The sequence below is a fragment of the Solanum pennellii genome, chromosome 8 (assembly GCF_001406875.1).
Source record: "Solanum pennellii chromosome 8, SPENNV200".
NCBI classification, from domain to species: Eukaryota; Viridiplantae; Streptophyta; class Magnoliopsida; order Solanales; family Solanaceae; genus Solanum; species Solanum pennellii.
This window is the reverse complement of record NC_028644.1, coordinates 36,774,750-36,800,220: the sequence shown is the minus strand read 5'-3', so window position 1 is coordinate 36,800,220 and position 25,471 is coordinate 36,774,750. Positions and strand designations below refer to the sequence as shown.

General features: G+C 32.6%; 2 protein-coding genes across 2 annotated transcripts; both read left to right on the top strand.

Moving 5' to 3' along the window:
• Nucleotides 1-18,152: 18,152 nt before the first annotated feature.
• LOC107028112 lies at nt 18,153-20,723 on the top strand (the record flags this gene model as incomplete). The annotated part of the gene is made up of 1 exon (XM_015229161.2): nt 18,153-20,723. A coding segment is annotated over exon 1 (1,746 nt), but the record flags the coding sequence as incomplete, so codon positions are not given.
• A 3,195-nt stretch (nt 20,724-23,918) lies between these two features.
• Nucleotides 23,919-25,070, top strand: LOC107027607. Its single transcript, XM_015228729.1, has one exon. The coding sequence runs from the start codon at nt 23,919-23,921 to the stop codon at nt 25,068-25,070; it is 1,152 nt and encodes a 383-aa protein (XP_015084215.1).
• Nucleotides 25,071-25,471: the final 401 nt, after the last annotated feature.

Genomic DNA, 25,471 nt, shown 5'->3' with positions numbered 1-25,471 from the left:
AAATAACTCTTAGACATAATTAGTTTCTCCGGTACCCCACCCTTTGCAACTCTTCATGTCTTCAACCCTTTAAGTTCAAAACCTGTTAAAGAAAGAAAAAATTAAATCCAACTAATACATAACACATAAATAACATTTATTTTATGAACCCAAGAAGAATAAGACATACACATTACTTCAAGCAAATATATTGCAAATATACAATCATACACATATAAAGGGAGAAGAGAACTGACCTGAACACTTACTTTATTTGTTTCAAACATACAATATCCATAATAGATGATGCAAACAAAATTTAAACTAGTTAGAAAAAGAGAGCAAACCAAATATGCAGATTTATTAGTCATCAATGAAAATAAACTCTATTTCAAACCGACCGAAACACATAAAAACAAAGTGGAAAAGTCCTTCTTAGAATAGTCATCAGGGTTTATATTTTTTAGAATAGAGAGAATTATAATAATTGTTTAAGCATGAGAGTGAGTCGTTTCGAAGACTGGGAGTGTGTAAGTAGTGTTTAAATTGGAGAGTGAGTGTAGTCTGTAAGCGTGAGCATGAGTCAGTAGTAAGACTGTGTAAAAGTGAATGGAAGTGTACAAGCATGAGAGTGTTCAACTGTGAGTCCTCTTTTATAATGATAAGGATGGATTGTGGTAAAGTGAGAATTATTAATGAGGAGTGATTATGAATTAAAAGATTTTCTTAAAAAAGAGGAGAATGTCTTCCGTATATACAAGGAGGAGGGCACAACTTTAAAGGAAAGGAATAAATTAAATGAACAACTAAGTTATTATTTTCCTAACTAAGAGGGCACAAAATCAGTCATATGATTTACCAAATATAATAAGTAATAAGAACTGGTGTAAAATTCCAATTATGGTATGAGATCAATTAATAGAAGCCACTAATATATAAATTAAGTAGACAATGATAAATATCTAAAGGAAAGAAATAATTTACAACTCAATTCAAGAAATTATATATAGCATCATAATTAACCCGATTTACCAGTTTTCCTGAATATTTACAATCAAAACAACGAGTACCTCAACATCGATTGGGACAATAAGAAAGTATTAAGGAGGATATTAACATGGAACTCTTTGGTGGAGGAAAATAAATATATTGTTAAAAAGGAAATACAAATATCATTTTAGTAGGAGTTACAACTTTATCAATATATGCATACTAACATTCATTTAAAGAGATTAAAACATATTTGAACATTTATAGCAAAGTGTGATATGCCAGGCATGAACAAACCTAATATTTTTGAACAAATAACACAAAAAACATGCTTAAATAACATTTTCTAGCACTCAAAGAATCTGACAAATTGTAAGCAAGCAATAGTATATCATAAGTTCACTAATTCACTGAAAATTTAAATGAATAATCAGAAAAGAAAATAAACCTTGTCGGATCTGAAAGATCCGTCTATAACTTTAAATTCACCGAAATTCTGGCCGCTTTATTTTCCTCGCCAGAGCTTGTTGGTTTTGTTCGCAAAGTTCGCCAAAAGTAGTAGCTGAGACAGCCTCTGGTCACAGTTATGATGTCGTTTTTCACTGGAGAAGAAACGACTGGTGGTGCCATCCTAGCGGTGTTGTTATGCATGGCCGGAGACCGCCCGATCATCCGGTTGCTTGCTCATTGGCTCATGTTGTTGCCAAAAAAGAGAGAGGTAGAGGGAGCTGAGGTTGATGCTTGTTGCTGGAGCTGTTGTCCACTTAGGTGCTTACTTGGCAGTGGCCGACGCCGCCCTTGCTAGATGCAGCTGATGTTGTTGTTGACCTCTTTCTCGGAGAAAATGGAGAAACAGGCCAAAGAGGGCGGAGGAGCGACTGATTTCTGTCCAAGAAGAAGAGAAAGAATGATCTGGGTCTTTTAGGTTTAAAGGTAAAAGAGGGTTGAGAAAATCTATAACAATGGATAAGATCACTTGGATGACTAAGATTAGTTGTTAGGTTTGATTAAAGCAACATATGGACACGATTAAAAGAATGGGTTTGAGAATTTGATTGGAATTACTAAAGATGCAAATTGAAGTTGAAATAAGAATGGGCTTGTCACACCCCGAGAGTACACCCTAGAAGACATGTCACTGTCGAAGTGTCACATGGCGTACTTGACCAGTCAGAGGTCTTGTACAAGCCCTTAGACATCATTCATTGCATACATGTAATAAAACTACTGCGAAATCAAAACTTTTCACATGAAATATCTTAAAACATCTTTCATAATAAAATTATAGGAAATACTAAAGTCTCGACATATGCCATCCTTATACTTTAAGAAATAGTTGGGACACATCCTATTCAATTGAAATACAACAATCTAATATCTATTACAATACTTTTAAAAAAAGAAGTTTAAAGACGATTATGCCCTCGATTCAAGTGAGGACATACTTAAACTATGCTTGAACTGTTACTAGATTCAAAGCTTGATTCAAGATACCTCTAACATGCTAACCACACCTTTAGAGATAAACAAAAGTATGGAATTAGTACAAACACATGTAATAAGTATAGATTAATGCATAAAATTATGTTAAATGGACATTTATGAGAAACATGATATTTTTGATTAAAACTTCATAATATAAGCATAAGAGTCACATTTAAACACCTATCACACAATTAGAACACATTAGAAATTATACTCAATTTATATGCATGTTATAGTAAGGTTACAGTGAGATTATAGTGACTTCACTGTAAGTTCATCTAAAATTACATATCACAATATACCAACAAAGTATATACAAAACATATAAATATGAGATCCTCCTACCCAAGATGATTCTAAGGCTCACTTGAGTGAGTTATGAAGTGATTACACATACAACCCCTTCACACACCTAAGAGATCAATTATATTATCTATAATAAGATAATTTTCTCTTCATACAATAACATATATATAATATGACATTCTCCTACCAAAGGTTATCAAAAGACTTACTTATCAATCCATCTTTCTCTTAGCTTCAAAAGTCCTTTAGCCCAAAACCTTTGAAAAATGCTAGTCAATGTTTCTGTTAAAGGTGTAAAAGTATGAAGTTTCCTTCCTTAAACTCGGGATACTTGCAACTAGAAATCCTTGCAGCTCATACCACCTAAATAAAAAATATCATGAACCTGCTCACTATTGTGATTTCTTTGCTTCGAAGGTATATGTATCACTGAGAAAGTTCAAAACTTAATATAGAGACTCACATGAGTGTCTAAGGTCTATAAAAATATTTAAGTTCAATAATATTGAATAAATGTAATTTAGGAAGTTTTAGAGTCAAGACATCAACGAACGTCCACGACGTTCGGAGACTAATGCAAAAGGTACTAGCGTGCCTTAACCTATTTGACGGGGTTTAAGAGATGGAATTTGATGAGTTTTGGTGGTAAGGTGTATAACATGTATTAAATTTAATTTAGGGTAGAATGTTTTGGGTACGACTCCCCGAGGACCAAACAAAGGGTCCTTTAGGAGGACCCTTTCATTTTGACCCAAAGCAGCCAATGGAGCACTGCAAATAGTAACGATCGTCGGTAGTTGGCGATGAGGCATGGCCTTATTGATGGGGCATCGATACCTCCATTGATGGTAACTTAGACATCTTAATGAAGGTTTCATTTTGGCAAGTGTCAGTTGCAAACGACGGATGTACAACACGTAGGGGAGCTTGGCTGTTGACTGGCTTAAGGACCCGTAGGTCGGTCTCGTAGGTCAGGTCTGCATTTTCTGTGAAGTTTTATGTTACCACATTTAATTAATTAGGTGGTTAGTTAATTATTTATATGTTAAGGTAGGTCTAAATAAGTTAGTTAGTGACATATAAATACCTAAACCTAATTAAACTAACCATCTCTCATATTTCCCAAAAACACTATTTCTCTTCCTTCTCTCTCCCAAATAGAAGAACTTCATTGAAGGGATAGGTAAAGGTCTTAGGGAATCAAGAAGGTTAATTTTCTCCATCAAACTTCAACAATCAACAAGGTATGTAATCCTTTCACCTTTGAGATTCCTTTCCCCATAGGATTCTTCCGAAATTGATTTCAAAAAGATGAGTTTCAAGGACCTTCTTATCTATGTTAAAGGTCACATGTCAATCACACATACAAAACTAAGAGGATTTAGAATAAGAATTCATATTAATATTATACATGTATCAAGTAAGGGACACAAGTCTACCAAAACAAGACACACGCATACATCAGTATACCAACACATATCATACTATTCTAGAGCACTTAGAGACAACCAAGTCAACTGTAGGTCACCCTATACACTACTGTAGAACCATCGATATAACCATCATAAGTCTCATAAAACCAAGTAGGAAGAATAATATATCAACTCTAAGGCTACACACATAAAGATATAGTCATAGTCTAACATGATCACCTAAAGTCAGTAGAAGAATACATAGTTTCAATTTACTCATAAGTAGATATATATGATCATAATTCATATGAATAAACTACACAAATCATCATAATACATTAAGTAATGTTGACAAGTCTATGATCATCATAGTTCATAAAGTAACGCCGATGAGGCCATATCATTCACAAGTAAAGCACATAGCACTGCTACCATAAGTGGACCATACAAATCACAACATAATTCAAGACCTAAATTACATAATATAAAGAGAATTAGGGAAGCATACCACCACTCCATTCTCACCACTTCAATCCATAGCCAACTCATCAAACACAATACTCAAAGGCCCTTGCACATGACCATGATCACCAATTCGATACAATACTTATAATAGACAATGAGTCAAATATAATTCAACATAGATTTATGAATTTATGGCTTAATACTAACAATTCTAACATGATTCTAGCATAATCAAATGTTCTAGTAAAACTACATATGTATTCAATAGCATTAAGACATCATCAAGTCATCCACAAAGTAGTAAAAAACTAGGGTTTATGAATTACATGGGTTCATAGAGTAATTAGGTTAAATAATCTAATTAACAACAATTCAATCAATCTGTAATTATTCAAAACGTTTTATACAAGAAATCCATAGATAGATACAAAAATTGGACAAGTTCATCTTTGAAGGACATTAGAAATCACTTCGAAGTTTGATTCCTTGAAGAAAAGAGTTTCAAGGATGAAGAACCATACCTCAATTGATGCTAGACTACTAATTTTATTAAGAATTGATGAAGAATCACCAAACAATCTTCAATCCAAGCTCTATCTTCAGTTTTTGACTTCAATGGAGTTCTAGAGAGTTTCTTAGAGAATTTTGATTTTGATGTGGAATATTGTCACATAAGTGTTTAGAACTTATAAACCCACTTAATATACCCAAAACACTCTTAGGTAAACTACCAATAATTTATTTGGACGTGGGGTGAATTTACCAATTAACCCTTTCACTTTACAGTGAGTCTGCGAAATTGCAGACTCAATCGACGCTTGCGCACCTACGCCCCGTCACCCAATCGACGGACCATCCTGCTAGTCTGTGGTTTGGGTCAGAGGCTGGTATTTGGAAGGGCAATATCCCACTCCTAATTCCCCATCTACGCCCTCCACCTATGGGGCGTCGACCAGCCTACTGGGCATCGATTGCCTCCGTAGGTGGGACTGCCTTAGGCTATTTTGGACGCCAAGATGGGTCCTTCCTCAAGGACCCTTGGTTGGTCCTTGGTGACTTTTTCCCAGACGTTTCCAACCCGAATATGTATGTGTACGATTTAAGTGCCTCTCGTATAAATTTCATCTAATAAGAACACGTAAAACTCAACAAAACATAAAAAGACAGACAAGGTCATTTCAAGGCAAACCTTTCGAACGTCATGGACGTTTGACCTCCAAACTTGATGAAAGTTTAAGAACTGACACCTAAACTTATTTTTGAACTTATTTTAGGACTTCAAAACATCAAGACACAAGCGTTAGGCTCTAGTTTCACCTAAGTCATTTTAGAGGTGTTACAGGGTCACGATTAATAATGATTACAATTGCAATGAATTGAATTCGGAAAGGGTACACTAGAAATAACTTTGAATAGATTAGGCTAAAATATAAATAATTTTAAGGAAGATTAAGGAAATGCTTTGTATTATATACTATATATATTATAATATTTTATATAATACAAGTCGCTTAAAATTTTAAAACATTTGAGTAAAATAATTATTTTCAGTTTAACTATAATAATTTAATAATAATAAAATACTTTAATAGTATGTAATTTTAGACAAATTAGATAAAAAATTTAGACTCGAAATATGTGTTGAAAATATCTATCAAACCGAATAGCATTTCCCAAAATGGTTAAAAATCGGTAAAAAAATTAGGTGTCAACAACTGCCCCTTGGTTGCTTTCGAATGAAGAATGAATTGCTGGGCAAACATTGTTGACTTAGTATCCGATTTTGTCTAACCGATGAGAGATTTTAGTAGGATTAATTGAAATAACTTATCATTGAAAAGGCGTACGACCGATACTTTGGTATTAAGCCTTATACATATCTGTGGTTATACGAGAATCAGATCCTGTGTAGTTCTAAACTTAGGTACAAACAAAGCTCCTAAAAATGAAAAAGCGAAATGATGTTTTAAAGGGCACGATATCTTCTTGAAGGGATAAAATTAGAATTAAAAGAAGAGCGTGATAGAGAATTCCTTCGAGTGGAAAGTAATTGATAGGGCCTTTGTTAGGATAGACAAGTCAACATGATAATTAAAGATGAGGGGCGACCGATCTTGACTGTAATTTCTAATATATGACTAGATAAAATGTTATCTTATAAATACAAAAAGTGTGAACCAACATGATAAATAATAATGACAAGAGGAGATAAGAAGACATATTTGCTTTGAAAAGATGGTTCAAACCTTGATAAACTTTGGCTTAACTTCTTGAAGCATCACAACACATTTTCGAAGGGTAATGTTAACTTCGAATAAAGAAATCCTAACAATCACATTGTAAGGTAGATGTTCCTAAATGTCGTATTGTGTGGCGGACAAGCCTAATGTCTTACTGTAGACAGATAATTCTAAATGTCGTATTGTGAGGCTAATGCAACTAAGCATACTATGGTAAGCAAGAAGAGCCTAAATGTCATATTTTAAGGCAACCTAAATGTCGCATTGTAAGGCAGATAAGTCCAAATGTCGTATTGTAAGGCCGACAAACCTAACCATCCTATTATAAGGCAGAAGATCCTAAATTTCGTATTGTAAGGTAGAAAAGCCTAAATGTCGTATTGTAAGGAAGACCATCATATTGTAAGGGAGAAGATCATAAATAATACTCAATTGGTCACAATATGAAGTTGATAATAGCATCTTCAAAATAGTCTTAATGGTAGATTGATTTCAATAGTAGCTTCTTGTGTCAAATCTAATGGTAGGCCCATACATAATTTATTATTGCATCTAGTGAATATTCATAAACATGAAAAGAATGATAAAGTCGTACCTATGCTTGTTTTTCCTTCATAAAACTTCAATGTGATGAAATTTTTGAGGATTTCTCAAACATTTCTGCCCCAGTTTATCAGATATATATTCACTTTCTTAAATAATTTCATGAATTTTTTTCAGTTTCCCTCAAAATTCTTCCCAGGTTCATTAGAGGCGAACGTCATGATCCTTTTTCACTCAAAGAAGAATATAAGTTAAAAAAAGAAAAGTGATTATCTTGTCTTTGAACACTAAGGCTCGACTTCGAATCTGAACCTCACTTATATTCCAGGATTGGTAAATTAACACTTGAAGGAAAAGCTTAACGACCATGGAAAGAAAATAAATTTCTTGATAGAGGCCGGACCCAATAAAGGGTTTCCTACATATCAAAAAGGAAATCACGTCAATCATAGGTCATGAGTACAAGGAAAAATAAGCAGAATGAAGACAAAGCTTCTGGTACAAAGTCTATAGCAAAAGAGACACTTTGCTTATAAGTGTATTGTCCTCCTTTATTTTTGTGATGTGACTTGTGCTTCCTTTTCAAGTCTCTTTAATACATATTTTTAGGGTCTCGTTGAACGATGACTGTATTTGCCATAAAAGGATTGCAAAGGTTGTTTAGTGGTCCTTGTTGCACTATAATTTTTCCATTTCCAATCATATTCTGGATCTTATTTCTCCATGCTTAAAATTCCTCGGTGTCATGACCTTGAATATTTGAATGATATGCAAAATTCTTGGACAGATCAAAAGCTGAAGAAGAGTGCTTAGGAATCCATCTTTCTCTTATCTTCAAAAGTCCTTTAGCCCAAAACCTTTGAAAAATGATAGTCAATATTTCTATAAAGGTGTAAAAGTATGAGGTTTTGTTACTTTAACTCGATATACTTGCGAGTAGAAAGTCTTGCAACACATACCACCTGAATAAAAAATATGATGAACTTTCTTACTGTTGTGATTTCTTTGCTTTTAAGGTATATGTAACACTCATAAAGTTCAAAACTTAATATAGAGAATCACATGAGTGTCTAAGGTATATAAAACTTTTTAATGTCAATAATAATGAATAGAAGTCATTTAGAAAGTTTTAGAGTCAAGACGTCAAGGAACGTTTACAACGTCTGGAGACTAATGCATAAGGTGCTAGTGTGCCTTATCCTATTTGATGGGGTTTTAGGAGATGGAATTTTATGAGTTTTGGTGGTAAGGTATCTAAAATGTATTAGAGTTAACTTAGGGTTGAAAGGTTTGGGTACGATCCCCAAGGACCAAACCAAGGTTCCTTTAGGAGGACCCTTTCATTTTTACACAAAGATGCGAATGGAGGCAGTATAGGCAGTAACTATCGATGGTTACAGGCGATGAGGCATGGCCTGATCTATGGGGCGTCAATTCCTTCGTCGATGGTCACTTAGACATTTTTATGAAGGGGTCATTTTGGCAAGTTTCAGTCACAAATGGCAGATGTACAACATGGAGGGGAGCTTGGCCGTTGACTGACCTATGACATGTAGGTCGGGGTCTCGTAGGTCATGTCTAAATTTTCTAGTGAAGTTTTATGTTATTTTATTTAATTAATTAGGTGGTTAGTTAATTAGTTAGGGTTTAAGGTAGGTCTAATTAATTTAGTTAAAAGCTTATATAAAGACATTAACCTAATTATACTACCCAATTATCATATTTCCCAAAAACACATTTGCTCTTCTTTCTCTCCTCTCTCTCTCTCTCCAAATAAAAGAACTCCATTGAAGGGCTAGGTCAAGGTATTAGGTCAGCAAGAAGGTTACTTTTATCCATCAAACTTCAACAATTAAAAAGGTATTGGATCCTTTCACCTTTGGGATTCTTGTTCCCGAATGGGTTTTCCATAATTGATTTCAAAAAAGATGAGTTTCAAGTGGGTTTTCTTCTTTTTACGAATTTGATCTTCTAAATTGTATTGTATATGGTTTATTTTTATATTATACTTATACTATGATGTATTATGATGAATTTACGCTAGTTCTTGATAAATTAACCTAGTGTGTGATGTAGATCATGAAATTGACCCAATTCTCACACCCTAGGTTATGAACTATTAATTGATGTGTAGTGACTCAATTGACTTCATTATTGTGTTAATTACTATTGTGCATTATACCCATTGTTGGGTTTAATTGGATTGTTAATGGTAAAATCATAGATGATGGCTTCTGATGGAGATGGGGTAAGTCTTGTGATCTCAATCCTTTACTTCAAGTATGATTACTTGTGTTTAGTAATGAAGTTATATAAAAGTATACCTTATGATAAGATTTATTAGGGTTGGTACGATGTTGAATTGAAATGTGTTGATTTATGGCATGTGAGTTGTTGAGTAGGATGTAATAATATGAGGTTGGTGATGAATTGCCAATGTGCCTTATCATAATATGGTTATGTAAATGTGCTAACCTCACATGTGTGAATTGTATTGAAAGGACAATACTCATGCAATTCCTATTGAGCTATGACTATGACAATATAAGGGGTAGACCCCAATGACCTAAACTAAGTTATGATTATTAATGAAAGACATTTCAAAAGAAACTCTAGCTTAGGACCTAGTGAACTAGAAGTGAGGAGTGTTCCTTCCCACATAGGGAAGGTAGGATCACTATTGTATTCATTAGATTGGAGACTATAATGCATATAACATAAAGAGGGTCCCAACTACATCTCCTAGTTCTTGAACTATGTTGCCACCATAGGTATACTAGCTAGTGGATCCACATAGATGCTATATTCATGTTTTGGTACTACCTTTGAAAGTAGTCAAAAATCTTTTAGTGTAGGGTTCCATGACACCGGATCTCACATTAGCTTATGTGGTCTATGTTGTTTAAGGCAATATTTTCCCAAAGGTAAAATGAAGTAACAAAGTAAACTCTAACTAGAATGACCTAAGGGGTTTGACTAAGTCTAGGTAGGGGTATGTCACTCTATCTATACATTGAACTAGTTAGACTTGAGAGAAGTCTTAGAAGGATATTATTATGTGCTTGTATGCTTATAATGTAAATAATATGTATATGTTGATCTAACATGTTATAGACACTATGTGATATTGGTTTCACTTATGAACATGTGGTTGGTCTCCATTGATAAGGTATGATGATGTCTACTCTTAATGGTATAATATCTAAAGTTGGACATTTCTTATAGTTCTTGTTGGGTTTACTTGGTTGAGTGAGGTTAGAGGCTTTACTTAGTCATTGAACTAGTGGACTTGATGGGGGTGTATGATTAATCGTCTTGATTAGGTTATGATGTCATGAACTCTTATGCATGCTTGTTGATATTTTAACTTGATGTTAGATTGGTCTTAACTATGTGATCTATTATATTGATATGCGTGTTAACTTGACTAGATTTGATATTTTTTGTTGACTCAAGTAATATGTGCTAATTGACTTGTATTGGTTCTTTAATGTGCATAAGGTATTTCCAAAGTTACTTTCCATACGTTTGAATAATGTCCCTCCTTGGTATGATTTCTATGTTGTATGTGCATATGATCCTATACTTAGTACAAGTGATGTGATAACCCCATTTCTACCTTTTCCCCAACATTTTAGGTTGCGGTCGTTGGAGGGTTTGTGAACATTTTTGAAGGAAGGCATGGAATCATTCTCCAAGTGTGGGTATGTCCTCAAGTCCGTTGATGATGCCTTGTTATTTCTCTATATATGGTTCGTGGTTATAGTCTAAAGACGATCATTTTATTGTACTTGTTTCAGGATATTGTTGTAAGCCCTAAGTGGCATGTATACATAGTGTAAGGTCTTATGCTCATATTGTTCAATTTCATTTAGATGGTTTAATATGAGACATCAATTTTAAGACTATATTATGTATGTTGTCTTTATGTGGCATAAAAGTAAAATACTATGTAATCTTATTATACGAGTAGTCTATGTATACTCACTATGAGTATGTTATGTGTAAGCGAGAGGTCTACTTAAACCTCATGAAGTAGATGTAGATGAAAAGTTTTAAATTTTCTGCAGTTCTTAATCTATGAATGTGATGATGAATTCTAAGAGGCTAGTCTTAGTCCTCTCTAAGGACGATGACGCCAGTTACGTTTAGGGTCTACTTCCATGATGTGACATTATAGAGGTTGATGCCTCCTTATTCTTTTCATCCAATGAATTTTCTAAGACATGAAGAGGAGTTTGTGCATCAACAATTCTTCCATACTCAATGCCATATTCTAATTTTTTTCCAATTTGAATTAGACTGTCGAATCTCTGAATACCTGTGAAGAGCATAGTTTTGTAGTATAGGCCATCAAAAGACCTCATGAGAATTTTGATCAACTCCTCTCCATGCGATGACTGATGTATCTTGGACGTTTCCATTTTCCAACGCACGACATACTTTTCAAAAGATTCATTAATCAATTTTCTTCGTTCGAGAAAATCCAACATTGTAGGATCAATCTTAGGCGATAAAATTAAATAAAGACTAAATATATATATTAAGATACTAGCGAGAAGATAGAAAATAAAGAACCAGATAAGCAAATAATTTTTTATTTTATTTAAGTTACCCCAAACAATTGTAATTAAAAGCAAATAAAGGGACAAAAGGGAAGGAAGACTGTGAGAATGGCATAGCTTATGGATCAACGCTCATCTTCTATATAGAAACAGACAAAAGAAATATTTTCTTTGTAGAACTCAAGGCAATGTCATCATCTCCATAGTGTAACACTCTGAATGTCCAAGCCTAATCTAGATTCTCACGTGATTATCTAATATTTGAAACACTATTATAACACCTAAAATAATGTTTATAAGTCATTAAAGAAGTATTAGAATCATGACATCAAGAAACGTCCACGACATCTCGAGATTTGTGAAAGAGGTGCTAGTGTGCCTTAGCCTATTTCATGGGGTTTTCAGAGTTGAGATTTGATGAAAATTGGTGGAAATGTGTCAAACTAGTGTTAGAGTATGTTTAGGGTCGAAACTTCTAGGTATGACTCCCCAAGGATCACCCTAAGGGTCTTTCGAGAGGACCCTTGCATTAGACCATAATCTGCAAAATGGGGCAGCGTTAACAGTAGCCAACTACCTTTGCCAAATGACAAACCGTCGTCTTGATGACGGGGCGATGATGGATCCATACTCCCATACTTAGACACTTTTCACAAATTTTACAAAAACATAATCTGTTACAAAAATGAGAGTTGTGTAGGACGGTGGGGGGGGGGGCAAAGGTGTCAACTGACCTACGGACCGTAGATCGGGGTCTCGTAGGTCATGTCTCTGATTTTCTATTTGGTGTTAAGTGACTTAATTTAATTATTTGGTTAGTTGATTAATTAAGGGCTAGGGAAGTTCTAATTTATTTAATTAAGGACGTATATGAAGACCTAAGTCTAATTAAACTAACCCAACACCCCAATTCCCAAACTCAAATCACTCTTCCTTCTCAATACTTTCTCTCTCCCCCAAAGAAAACTCCATAGATGACCAAAGTCAAGGGAAGTAGGGATTCAATAAAACCACTTTCCTCCGTCAATCTTCAAGAAATATCAAGATATGTGAACCTTTCACCTTTGGGATTCCTTTCCCCAAAGGGTCTTTTCAATATTGGTTTCAAAAAGATGAATTGCATATGGGTTTCTTCCTAATCCGGGATTGATCTTTTCAATTATGTTGTTCTTGATTTCTATTGGTTATTATGATTATATTATGATATATTATTGGTTAATTGAGCTATCTCTTGATGATTATATGTTGTATTTGGTTTGGGATGATGAATTTGACCTAATTCCCTAACCTTTGATTATGAACTCATGTTGAATTGATTAGGATTGATATAATTGACCTAGAAATTGTGTTATATACTACTGTATTACAATATTACACCTATTCTGGGGTGGAATAGGATGGTTGATGGTAAAACATTGGATGATGGCTTGTGGAGGAGATTGGGTAAGTCTTTGTAATCTCAAACATTTACTTCAAATATAATGGCTTGTACTTGGTGATGGATTTCAATTGAACTGTATCTTGTGATTGGATTAAGGAGGTGTTAGTATGATGATGCAATTGAACTGTTTTGATTATGTGAATTGTGAGATTATGGTTAAGTTATAAAGATATAAGGTTGGTCAGGAATTACCTATGAGGTTAATAGGTTAATCTCACATATGAGGGTTGTATTGGAAGGGAATTCTCTTGCAATTCCTATTGAAAAATGACTATGACTATATAAGGGTTTAGTATCGTATGACCTAAACTAAGTTATGATTGTTAAAGAAAGACAAACACATTTCAAAAGGGACTCTAGCTTAGCACTGAGTGAAATAGCAGTGAGGAGTGTCCCTTCACTATTGTACTCATGAGATAGATATTAGAATTCCCATGACATAAAGAGAGTCTCAAACATATGTTATAGTTCTTGAACTATGTTGCGTCCATAGGAATACTAGCTTGGGGATCCAACTAGATATTAGGTTGATGCTTGGTACTAATTTAGTAAGTTTGACCACTATTTTTTTGGTGATAGGGTTTTCATGAAACCGGATTCCACATTGAGCTCTTGTGGTCTATGTAACTTAAGGCAAGTGTTACCTAAAGTAAAATAAAGTAATAATGTGAACACTAACTACGGTGACTGAAGGGGTTTGACTTAGTCTAGGTAGGGGTATGAGACTCTACCTATACATTGAACTAGTTGGTCTTGAGGGAAGTCCTAGAAGGTTGTTCTTATGTTCTTATAAAGTAAATGTTATGCATATGTTAACTTTACATGTTGATGATGCTATATGTTGTTCTTATGTTCTTATAAAGTACAATAGTTTCACTTATGAACATACTATTGGTCTATATTGCTAAATATGATGATGACTACTGTTGATGCGATGTTATGTGAGGTTAGGTATTACTTGTGATCCTTTTTTTTGGTTTACTTGGTTGAGTGAGCTTATGTGACTTTTCTTGGTCATTTCACTTGTACACTTAATAGTGGGTTATAAGTTATGGTCTTGCATATGTTGTAATGTTATGATCTATTATACATGCTTTGTTGTTACAAAATTATGTTTGAGTTGTTTTATTATGTACTCAAATATGTTATTATACTTGTTTACTTGATTATACTTGATGATGTTGGTATTTTGTTGTACATGGTCTTGACTTAAGGATTATGTGACAGTTTACTTGACTGTACTTGATGATGTTGGTCTTGTGTTGTACATGGTCTTGACTTAAGGATTATGTGACGATTGGTTTATATGGGTTCTTGGTTGTGCATAAGGCTTAGCATGATTTCTAAGTTTATGTGTGCATGTGTTTTCATACTTAGTACAAGTGGTGTACTAACCCATATTTCTCCCTTTCCCCAAAACATCTTTTATTCCGGTCGTTGAAGAGTTCATGGCCAATTTGCAAGGAAGACTTGGATCATTTCTCCAATCGTGGGTATGTTCTCAAGGTAAGACGATGATGACTTTTCTTATTCTACCTATGTTTCTTGCTATTGTCCAAGGTTATTCATTTCACTCTTATTTTTAAAGACATTGTTGTAAGCTTTAAGTGACAATTATACAATAGTGTTAGGACTATGCCTGAATTTTTCTATTCCGTTTAGATGGTTTTATATGAGACATCGCTATTAAGACTATTGTGTATATTGTATATGTTGCATAAATGTAGTAGCCTATGTAAGCTTCTTATGCGAGGAGTCTAAGTAAACTCCCTATGTATATGTGATGTTTAAGCGAGAGGTCTATGTAAACCTCAAGATGTATATGTATTTTAAAAGTTCAAATTTTCCAGACTTTTTAACCTATGATATGTAATGAAGAATGCTAAGAGTCTAGTCTTAGTCTTCTCCGAGGATGACGACACCATTTACATCTAGGGTGTACTTCTCGGACGTGAAAAACTTTGTATTAGAGCATGAGGTTAAATATGCTTAGTATCGGTGTCACATTAAACAACGTATATGTAGATTCTTATTTATAATTGTGACGCATGCCACACTTATGATAAGAGACTATGTGATGTTTAAGAAATTCTCGTCGTTCAGTAATTCCAAACTTGTGCCTCTAGAGTATTACTTATGTGTTCTTTAACCTAAACCTTTTATTGTGGTTATAGGTATGACTACTAGAAGGGCAGGCGTAAGAAGGGCCAATAAACGGATTTCTAATGCGGAAGATCATGACAACCAAGCTATACCGCAAGACAATCAAGTGCCTCCACTTGAGAAATTTCATATGGGTGATAAGGTTCCGGTTGTTTCTCCACCTAGACGGATGGGGAGATAAGGTCGGTTTTTTCCAACATGGCTAAAGCCATGACATCTCAAGCTAATGCCGAAGCTTCTCAAGTCCAAGCTATGATGACTCAAGTGAATCGGGAAGTTGGACCCCGTATGCCTCAACATGCTAGCACTATGGCTTCTCGTTTGAGAGACTTTACTAGGATGAAACCTTCTATGTTCTTTGGGTAAAAAAGGGTGAAAACCCCCAAGACTTTCTTGATGAGTTCTACAACATCTTATTTGCTATGTGTGTGACTTCAAATGAGAAGTCCGAGTTGCGGCCTATCAACTCAAAGATGTCGCCCAAAGTTGGTACATACACAATGGGCGGATAATAGGGTTCTAAGAGGTGGTTCGGTGACTTGGGAGATCTTCAAGAGGGCTTTCTTTGATAGGTTATTTCCTAGAAAATTGAGGTAAGCTAAGGTGGAAAAATTTATTAACCTTCGTCAAGGAGGTATGAGTGTGCTTTATTCCTACTTGAAGTTTACTTAATTATCAGAGTATGCTCCATCCTTGGTGTCCAACCCAAGGGATAAGATGAGCCGTTTTCTTACGGGAGTGTCCGAAGACTTGGTAGAAGAATGTCGTTCGGCTATGCTTTATGATAATATTAATATATCTTGTCTAATGGTTCATGATCAACAATTGGAAGAAAGTAGACTAAGGAGGAAAAATAGAGAGGCCAAGAGGGCCAAGTATTATGAAGGTGGTTCTTTAGAAGGTTGTAAATTCAAGACAAGCCTAGGTTCAAGAAGAGGTTTTCCAATAAAGTTCCTTCTATGTTCCCCAAGTCTCATGATAATAGTTTGTCTAACCCTAAGTCTCAAAAGGGAAAAAGTATTAGTTCACTAAGCAAGAAGGCTAATTGTGGAAAGTGTGGCAAGAAGCATATGGGTGAATGTCTAGTTTGGATGGACAATTACTTTGGGTGTGGCAAAAGTGGTCACAAGGTTAGGGATTGCCCTAATGTGAAGGGGCAAGCCAAAGGAAGTGGGAAATATCAAGTAAGTGGTTCTAATATGGATGTTCCAAGAAAGAATCCCTTTTATTCTCTCAGCTCTAGGGTTGAACAGGAGAGTTTTCCCGATGTGGTGAGTGGTATGTTACCATTCTTCTTTATTGATGTTTGTGCTTTACTTTATCTGGGTGCTACATTGTCATTTTTTACTCATTTCGTAGCTATAAAATTTGATATTTAGCCCGATATCCTAAATGAACCTTTTATGGTGACTACCCCGGTAGGTGATTTGGTGGTTGCAGAGAGGGTATATAGAAATTTTACTATAATGTTGACCAATAGATTTACTCATCTTGAATTAGTAGAACTTGATATGGTTGATTTTGATGTCATTTTGGGAATGGATTGGTTGCATTGTTTTGCTTCCATTGATTGTAGAACAAGAGTTGTTAAGTTCAATTTTCCTAACGAACCCGTCGTAGAGTAGAGGAGGGGATTCTATTTCTAGAGGTCGTATCATTTCTTTTCTAAAGGCTTGTAACATAATCTCTAAAGGGTTTTTAAACCATATTGTAAGAGTCTAAGATTTAGACTCTAAAAATCCTCCCATTGAGTTAGTCCCCGTAGTGAGAGAATTTCTGGAGGTCTATCCTAATGATCTTCCCGGAATCCTTCCTGAACGGGAAATTGATTTTGGTATTGACTTGCTACCGAATACGAAACCCATTTAAATTCCTCCTTATCGGATGCCTCCAGGCGAATTGAAAGAGTTGAAGGCTCAACTTAAAGACTTGCTAGACAAGGGTTTCATTCGTCCTAGTATTTCACCATGGGGTGCCCCGGTGTTTTTGTGAAGAAAAAGAATGGGTCCCTTAGGATATATATTGATAACCGACAACTCAATAAGGTCACTATACAGAACAAGTATCCTCTCCCTATGAATGATGATTTAATTTATTTAATCAATTCCAAGGTACACATTATTTTTCAAAGATTGATTTGAGGTCGGGAATCACCAACTTAGGGTGAGAGGTGAATATATACCTAAGACGACTTTTAGAACTAGGTATGTTCACTATGAGTTTCTTGTGATGTGGTTTGGGTTGACAAATGCCCCCATTGACTTTTAAGGACTAATGAATAGGGTGTTTCGGAATCACCTAGATTCCTTTGTTATTGTCTTCATTGACGATATCTTGGCATATTTGAAGAATGGCAAAGAAGGCCGTTTAGGGGAGTAAACAGAGTCGAGGCGCTGCTAGGGTAACTAATCAAAGAAGAAAGCTGTAGTAGTGACTAGACGAGATGATTATTAAACCATTATTATTACATAATATGTAAGTATAATTTATTAAGAGGTTGGAAGGAATAAAACTTTTAGCAAAAATGAATAAAATGGGTACCTACTTAATTGATGATAATGATGAATATAAGATATTACTACTTTATATATTAAAAAATCTTAATACTGACATAAAAAGAGAAATTTATGATAAATTGGTAACATATGAAATAATAGAGATAACGACTCAAGGTTGGACTCAGTTAACCATACAAAGTATACAGGATGAACTTTATTATGATATGTATGATTTATATGATGATATAGATACAGACTAATGATAAATTACGAATATTTACAATATTGGGTAAAAACTATAGAAGATATAGATCTACATGAGAAATTACTAATAGAAAATCTATTCGATTATTTGAGAACTAGAGAAGTTGAACATCTAGAATATATTACAAATAATGCTAATGAAATACAACGATTAGATCTACTTAAAAGAGAATATTACAGAAAGACATTTTATGAAGGATAATATAATACCAAGCAAAGAAACTAAAATAACAACAAACAATATAGGTAAAAAAATAAGAAAGACATGGAAAAAATTAAGACCCTTATATATAGAATATGAACTATCACAACTAGTCAAAACAAGTAATAATGAAAAAGATCATTTAATAGATAAAATTTCGAAAACAGAATACAAATATGTTCGCTATTTGAAAAAACAGTATGAACAAAGAAATTTATAAACAACAATTAATAGAAAAAATAACGGAAAAAATAACTGAAAAAGAACAAGAATTACAACATAGAAAAAGAAGATTAGAAGAAAACATATTAGCAGATGTATGTAATAAATCGATACTAGTACAAAGAAAAGATATATCTATGTTAAAATTAGAATTAGATTGTCTTGAATATGAGTTACAACATAATATAATACATAAATTATAATGAATAAAGAAGAATTTGCAGTAGACGAAAAAACATATGAAAATCAAGACGGAATGATAATAAAAATAATATTTTCAAATCTAGGAAGAAGATATAAAAAAATAGGAAATAATCTATACTTAATGTTAGAAAGAGAAACAGCAAAATTAGAAGACAGTTTAACAGCTATGGTAAGAATAACAAAAGAAAATGAAGAAATAGACAGATCAAAAGAAATAGAAAAAATAAGAATACAAGCAAAACAAGAAGTACAATACGTAGAAGAAATAAAAAATACAAGAATAGAAGAACTAGAAAAAGAACTAACAAAATTAAGATTATTATATGAAGAAAAACAAAAAGCAAAACAAATAGAAAAAGAAAAAGAACTAGAAAAAGAATTAAAAAATAAAATAAACGAAGTACGACAAAAATTAGATGAAGATCTTGAATTAAATGAAATAAATGAAATAGATGAAAATGAAAATGACCAAAAATCGGAAATAAGTGATATAAGTGAAACATATACAGAAATCTTGGAACAGACAAACAAACTAAAGAAATTAGAAATAAATACAGGAGATACAAATAGACCTAGTACATCAGGAGTTAAACCAGAAAATAGTCCAAGAAATAGTCCCAGAACTAGTCCTAGAAGGGCACAACCAACTTATTATACAGAAAGTTATCAACAGTCAGATAGAGCTAATACGATATGGAACAGTAGATTAAATAAAAATTGGATACCAAAACCAGCAAATGAACAATATAATTTCTTAGACCTAGATTGTGTAACAGATATAAATAAAGTAATGTTACTATGGACAGGAAATATATCTAAACAACTAATAGATAACAAAATAAGTACAACAGAAACACCAAGATATATAGAAAGAACATTTGTAGGAACAGTTAAATTATGGATAGAAAATCTACCCCCAGAAAGTTTAGAAGTACTTAGAAATAATACAAAATTAGATGGATCTTCTTTAGCAACAAATATAGAAATATTAGATAAATACGAATTGACGATAAGAAGTGAATTCGGAGGTATGACCACAGATGTAAAAGAACAAAATAAAGAAAAAATAATAAACAGGCAACTTATGACAAAATTAGCTATATGTAAAATGTGTTTTATAGAAGAATACACTTGCGCATTTAAAGAATATTACTACAAAGCAAAATATAATCTTAATGAAGCAAAAGAAGTAAGACACCAATATTTTACAAAATTACCAGAACCATTTAGTACAAAAGTAATTAAAGATTGGGAGAATGAAGGGCTTACAGATACTTTAGGATCTAGAATAAAATTCTTATCTCAATGGTTTACACAATTATGTGAAAGCCAAAAAGAAAAATTAAAAATGGAAAAAGTATTAAATAAAAACTTATCGTGTTGCAAAAATAAAATGGCACCACAATTTGGATGCACATATAAAAAACAGAAAAGTAAAAGATATAAAAATTACACAAAAAATAAAACTAAGTATAAATATAAACAACCAAGAAGAAGATATTATATAAAAAATTATAAAACAAAAAGACCATATAGACCAAAGAGGAAAATATCCCAATGTACTTGTTACAATTGTGGAAAAATAGGACACATAGCTAAAAATTGTAAATTACCAAAAAACCTAAAAAGAAAACAAATTGCAGAATTAATTATAGACGATGAAAAATATATGCAAATAGAATACATAGACTATGAATTAAGTGAAAATGATAGTATATACGAAGTATCAGATATAGAAACTGAAAATGAAGAAGAAAATACTAATACAGATAATGATGAAATAAATGAAGAATAATGTCAGAAAGTGAAATAAAAATAATAACTGAAGAAAATTATGAAAATGAAGAAATATCACATCAAAAAATCATATTTGATAACACAATTTTTGAACAGATAAAAGGAAAAGAATTAGATTTAAGCGTTGAAAAGATACTTGAAACATCCTTATTAAAAAATATTTTTAAAAGGCGAAAAGAAGAATATTATGTAGTTAGTCAGAAAGAACATGCCATAGATTGTAAATATACAAGTGGAAAAGCATATATACCTATAATAAACAAACGAATAATAAATAAAGAAATACAAAATATAAAAAATAAAGCAGATATAAAATATGTACATTTAGGAGGAACAGAAATACTGATAAAAGCTTGTTTCAGAGAAGGAATAGATACACCCATTGAAATATATCTAGCAGATGACAGAATAATACATCCTATAGAAAAAAGCGTAATCAGTGCAGTTAGAGGAAATTTAATATACCAAAAATTTAAATTCATAATAAGTGCTAATTATACAGTAGCATTAACAGATACAAACATAGATAAATCATTAGTACTATATTGGAAATTATCAGGAATAAAGTTAGCACCAGGAAGTAAAATATTTACAGCAAGATGTAAAAATCTATATATATTAACCACAAAACATAAAATAACAGCAAGAAATAAAATTGATAAAATAAAAATAGAAAATCCTTTCGAAAAAATAATTACTGTAATAGACAATAATGACTACAGCTATAAAGAAATTGACATGGAAGAAGATTTAGAAATAGTAAAAGAAAGATTAAGTACTTCAAGCGTACCAAATACACTAACAAGAGCTACCTCATCAAGAATGAGTACATCTAAAAGAAAATATGAAATGCCTCAAGAATTATTAGAAGAAATAACACCTAACCACTATTTTATAACAGGAATAATGGATCAAAGGAAATATAAAATCTTGATAAATACAGGACAAGAAGAAAATCATATAACAAGAGAACTAGTATTAGAAGAAGAAATTATAAAAACAGGACACACATACCCTGGATTACCCAGTGAAATAATAAACACAAACGAAGAAACAACAGAAAAAGAAATAATTATAGGAGGAATTCCATTAAAATTACAATTTAAAATATACGAAGGAAATTATAATATCACGTTAGGAATAAAATGGTTAGAAAAAGTTAAGCCATACAAAATAGAAAATGAACAATTAACAATAACTTGTCAAAATAAGAAAATAATCATAAAAAGAACAAAATGAATAATGAAAATATTTATTCTTGCGAAAATTATTGTAGAAGGATATTACAACAGATATTATACACCTATGATAGATACAGGAGCAGAAGCAAACATATGTAAATATAATTGTCTACCAGAAGATAAATGGGAAAAACTAAAAACACCTATGGTAGTAACAGGATTTAATAATGAAGGAAGTATGATAAAATACAAAGCAAAAAATATAAAGATACAAATATGGGATAAAATACTAATAATAGAAGAAATCTATAATTTTGAGTTCACAACAAAAGATATGTTACTAGGAATGCCATTTTTAGATAAATTTTACCCACATATAATAACAAAAACACACTGGTGGCTTACTACACCATGTGGCAATAAAATAGGAGCAAAAAGGGTAAAAAATAAACAACGAAAAGCTATGGAATGGATAAAAGGTAGTGAAAAAATAAACCAAGAAATGAAAAATATAGATAAAGAACAAGAAACACAATTGGAAATAATCATATTTACAATAGACAGAGTTCAAATAATTAATGAACAACTAAAACAACTATACAATGAAGACCCATTACAAGGATGGGAAAAACATAAAACAAAGGTAAAGATTGAGCTAATAGACGAAAATAGTATAATAACACAGAAACCGTTAAAATATAACTTCGATGATTTACAAGAATTTAAAATACATATAAATGAATTACTGGAAAAGAATTATATACAAGAAAGTAACAGTAAGCACACAAGCCCGGCATTTATAGTTATAAAACATAGTGAACAAAAAAGAGGTAAAAGTAGAATGGTTATAGATTACAGAAATCTAAACGCCAAAACTAAAACATACAACTACCCAATACCTAATAAAATACTTAAAATAAGACAGATACAAGGATATAACTATTTTAGTAAATTTGACTGTAAATCAGGATTTTACCATCTAAGACTAGAAGAAGAATCTAAACAATTAACAGCATTCACAGTACCACAAGGTTTCTATGAATGGAATGTATTACCATTTGGATATAAAAATGCACCAGGTAGATATCAACACTTTATGGACAACTATTTCAACCAATTAGAAAATTGCATTGTATACATAGATGATATATTATTATATTCTAAAACACAAGAAGAACATATAAGATTATTAGAAAAATTCATACATATAATAAAAAATTCAGGTATAAGCTTAAGTGAAAGTAAAGCAGAAATAATGAAACCACAGATAGAATTTCTAGGCATACAAATAGATAAAAATGGAATAAAAATGCAAACTCACATAGTACAAAAGATAATCACCCTTGACGAAAATATAGATACAAAAAAGAAATTACAATCATTTTTAGGACTAGTAAATCAAGTAAGAGAATATATACCAAAACTAGCAGAACATTTAAAACCACTACATAAAAAACTTAAAAAAGATGTTGAATATTATTTTGACAACAAAGATAAAGAACACATAAAGAATATTAAGAAATTATGTAAAAATCTACCAAAACTGTATTTTCCTGATGAAAGTAAAACATTTATATACATAGTTGAAACAGATTCGAGTGATCACAGTTATGGAGGAGTACTAAAATATAAATATAACAAAGAAAAGATAGAACACCATTGCAGATATTACTCAGGATCATATACTGAAGCACAGGCAAAATGGGAGATAAATAGAAAGGAACTATTTGCATTATATAAATGTTTACTAGCATTCGAACCATATATAGTTTACAATAAATTTATTGTAAGGACAGATAACACACAGGTAAAGTGGTGGATAACCAAAAAGATAGACGATTCAGTTACAACAAAAGAAATAAGAAGATTAATATTAAATATATTAAATTTTACATTTACAATTGAGATTATTAAAACTGATGAAAATCTTATTGCAGACTACCTCTCAAGAAAGAGATACAATGAAAGATCTATTGGCAATGATGACAAATCTATGCCAAAAAATAGAAAAGATAGAGACAGATGTACAAAATCTGAAAGCTAACAGTCAGCAGCATGACTCTAAACATGCGGAGCTACGTCGTCCGGCAGACGGAAAACAGCCAGAACTAGAAGGAGACGATGGGATACTCCAAAAAACCCATAACAATGTTTGTTTAAATACAGCTGCAGGTACGAGCAAAAGAGTTACTGAAAAATCAAAAAATACAAATTTAAACCAGCTATTTATAAAACCATTTATCCAAAAACCACAAATACAGATACCAGTAGAACCGCAAACATCTACCTACGCAGTTAGCCTACAAAATGACAAAAAGAGATATAACTACATTACACAATCCTACATTGAAAATATATATAAAATCCAGACATATTTAAACCTAAACCCAAGATCCACACAGACAAAAAATCCCGAAGAAGATTACATAACCCAGAAGCTACAGGGATACAACAAACTTATAGCACAACCTAAAACCAGCCCAAACCTAGTAAAGACATGTTACAGTTATGGACTACTAAATACAGTATATACATATACCGGAGAAGAAATAATTGGAATACCGGAGCTACATAGAGCATTCTTGACATATAAAAGAATTACTAAAGGGAACCTATTCTATATAAAATTCTATACAGCACCAGCAGAGATACTATACGAGGAGATAAAATCACCGATACAAGTTGTAAAGATAGGACTTACCAGAGATATGATTATACCGGAAGAAATAGAAAAACAAATCGAGATACCAAAGACAGAAATGCCTAACTTTTATGCGAATAAAAGAATAATTGGCATAGCTACGATTATACAAGAGTTAGCAAATAATTATTTAAATGGCAATGCCATTTGGAGCTATTATGCAAGAGATCAGGTAATGATTTATGCGAACTCCAAAGAGCTAAGGAAATCAGATATGGATGAAGTCCAGCGATGGATTTTGTCATTACTAAAGCCAGAAGAACAACCAACTACAAGAGCCTTGAAGAAGGAATTTATTTCAGAAGAGCTACTAGTAAGATATTGCAAGCTTATCGGAAATAAGTACCCAGATCATAGATGCTCCAAGTGTAATGGAGAAGACAACGTAATACCAACAGTTGATTTGGGATAAGAACAAGCTACACCAGAAGATTCCGATAAAAGAAGATAAAAAAAAATAATAAAATAATATTAGTGTTTATCGTTTTGTGTCGGCTGAATATCAGCCATATGTAAAAAGTATTGTGTCAGTCTTTTATTTTTGTCGTGTTGCGTCGGCTGTAAAAAGCCAATTATGTAAAAAGTCGTAAAGTAAATAGTAAGTGTGTCGGCCAATAATAAAAATAGGCCATTAAGTTTTTGTTTTTTGCGTCGGTCAAATGTAAAAAGGCCAAGTGTAAAGTAGATGTCGGCCATTTTGGCCAAAAGTGTGAAATTTTTGTATATAAATAGAGGGCTTCCCCTCATAAATAAAATCATCAATCTTTCATCAATCTCTCTTCACTACACTTCCTATATAATTCCGCTTTCACC

Excerpts from the sequence above, each read along its gene's own strand:
- LOC107027607 (XM_015228729.1), top strand. The coding sequence starts at position 23,919 with ATGAAAGATCTATTGGCAATGATGACAAATCTATGCCAAAAAATAGAA.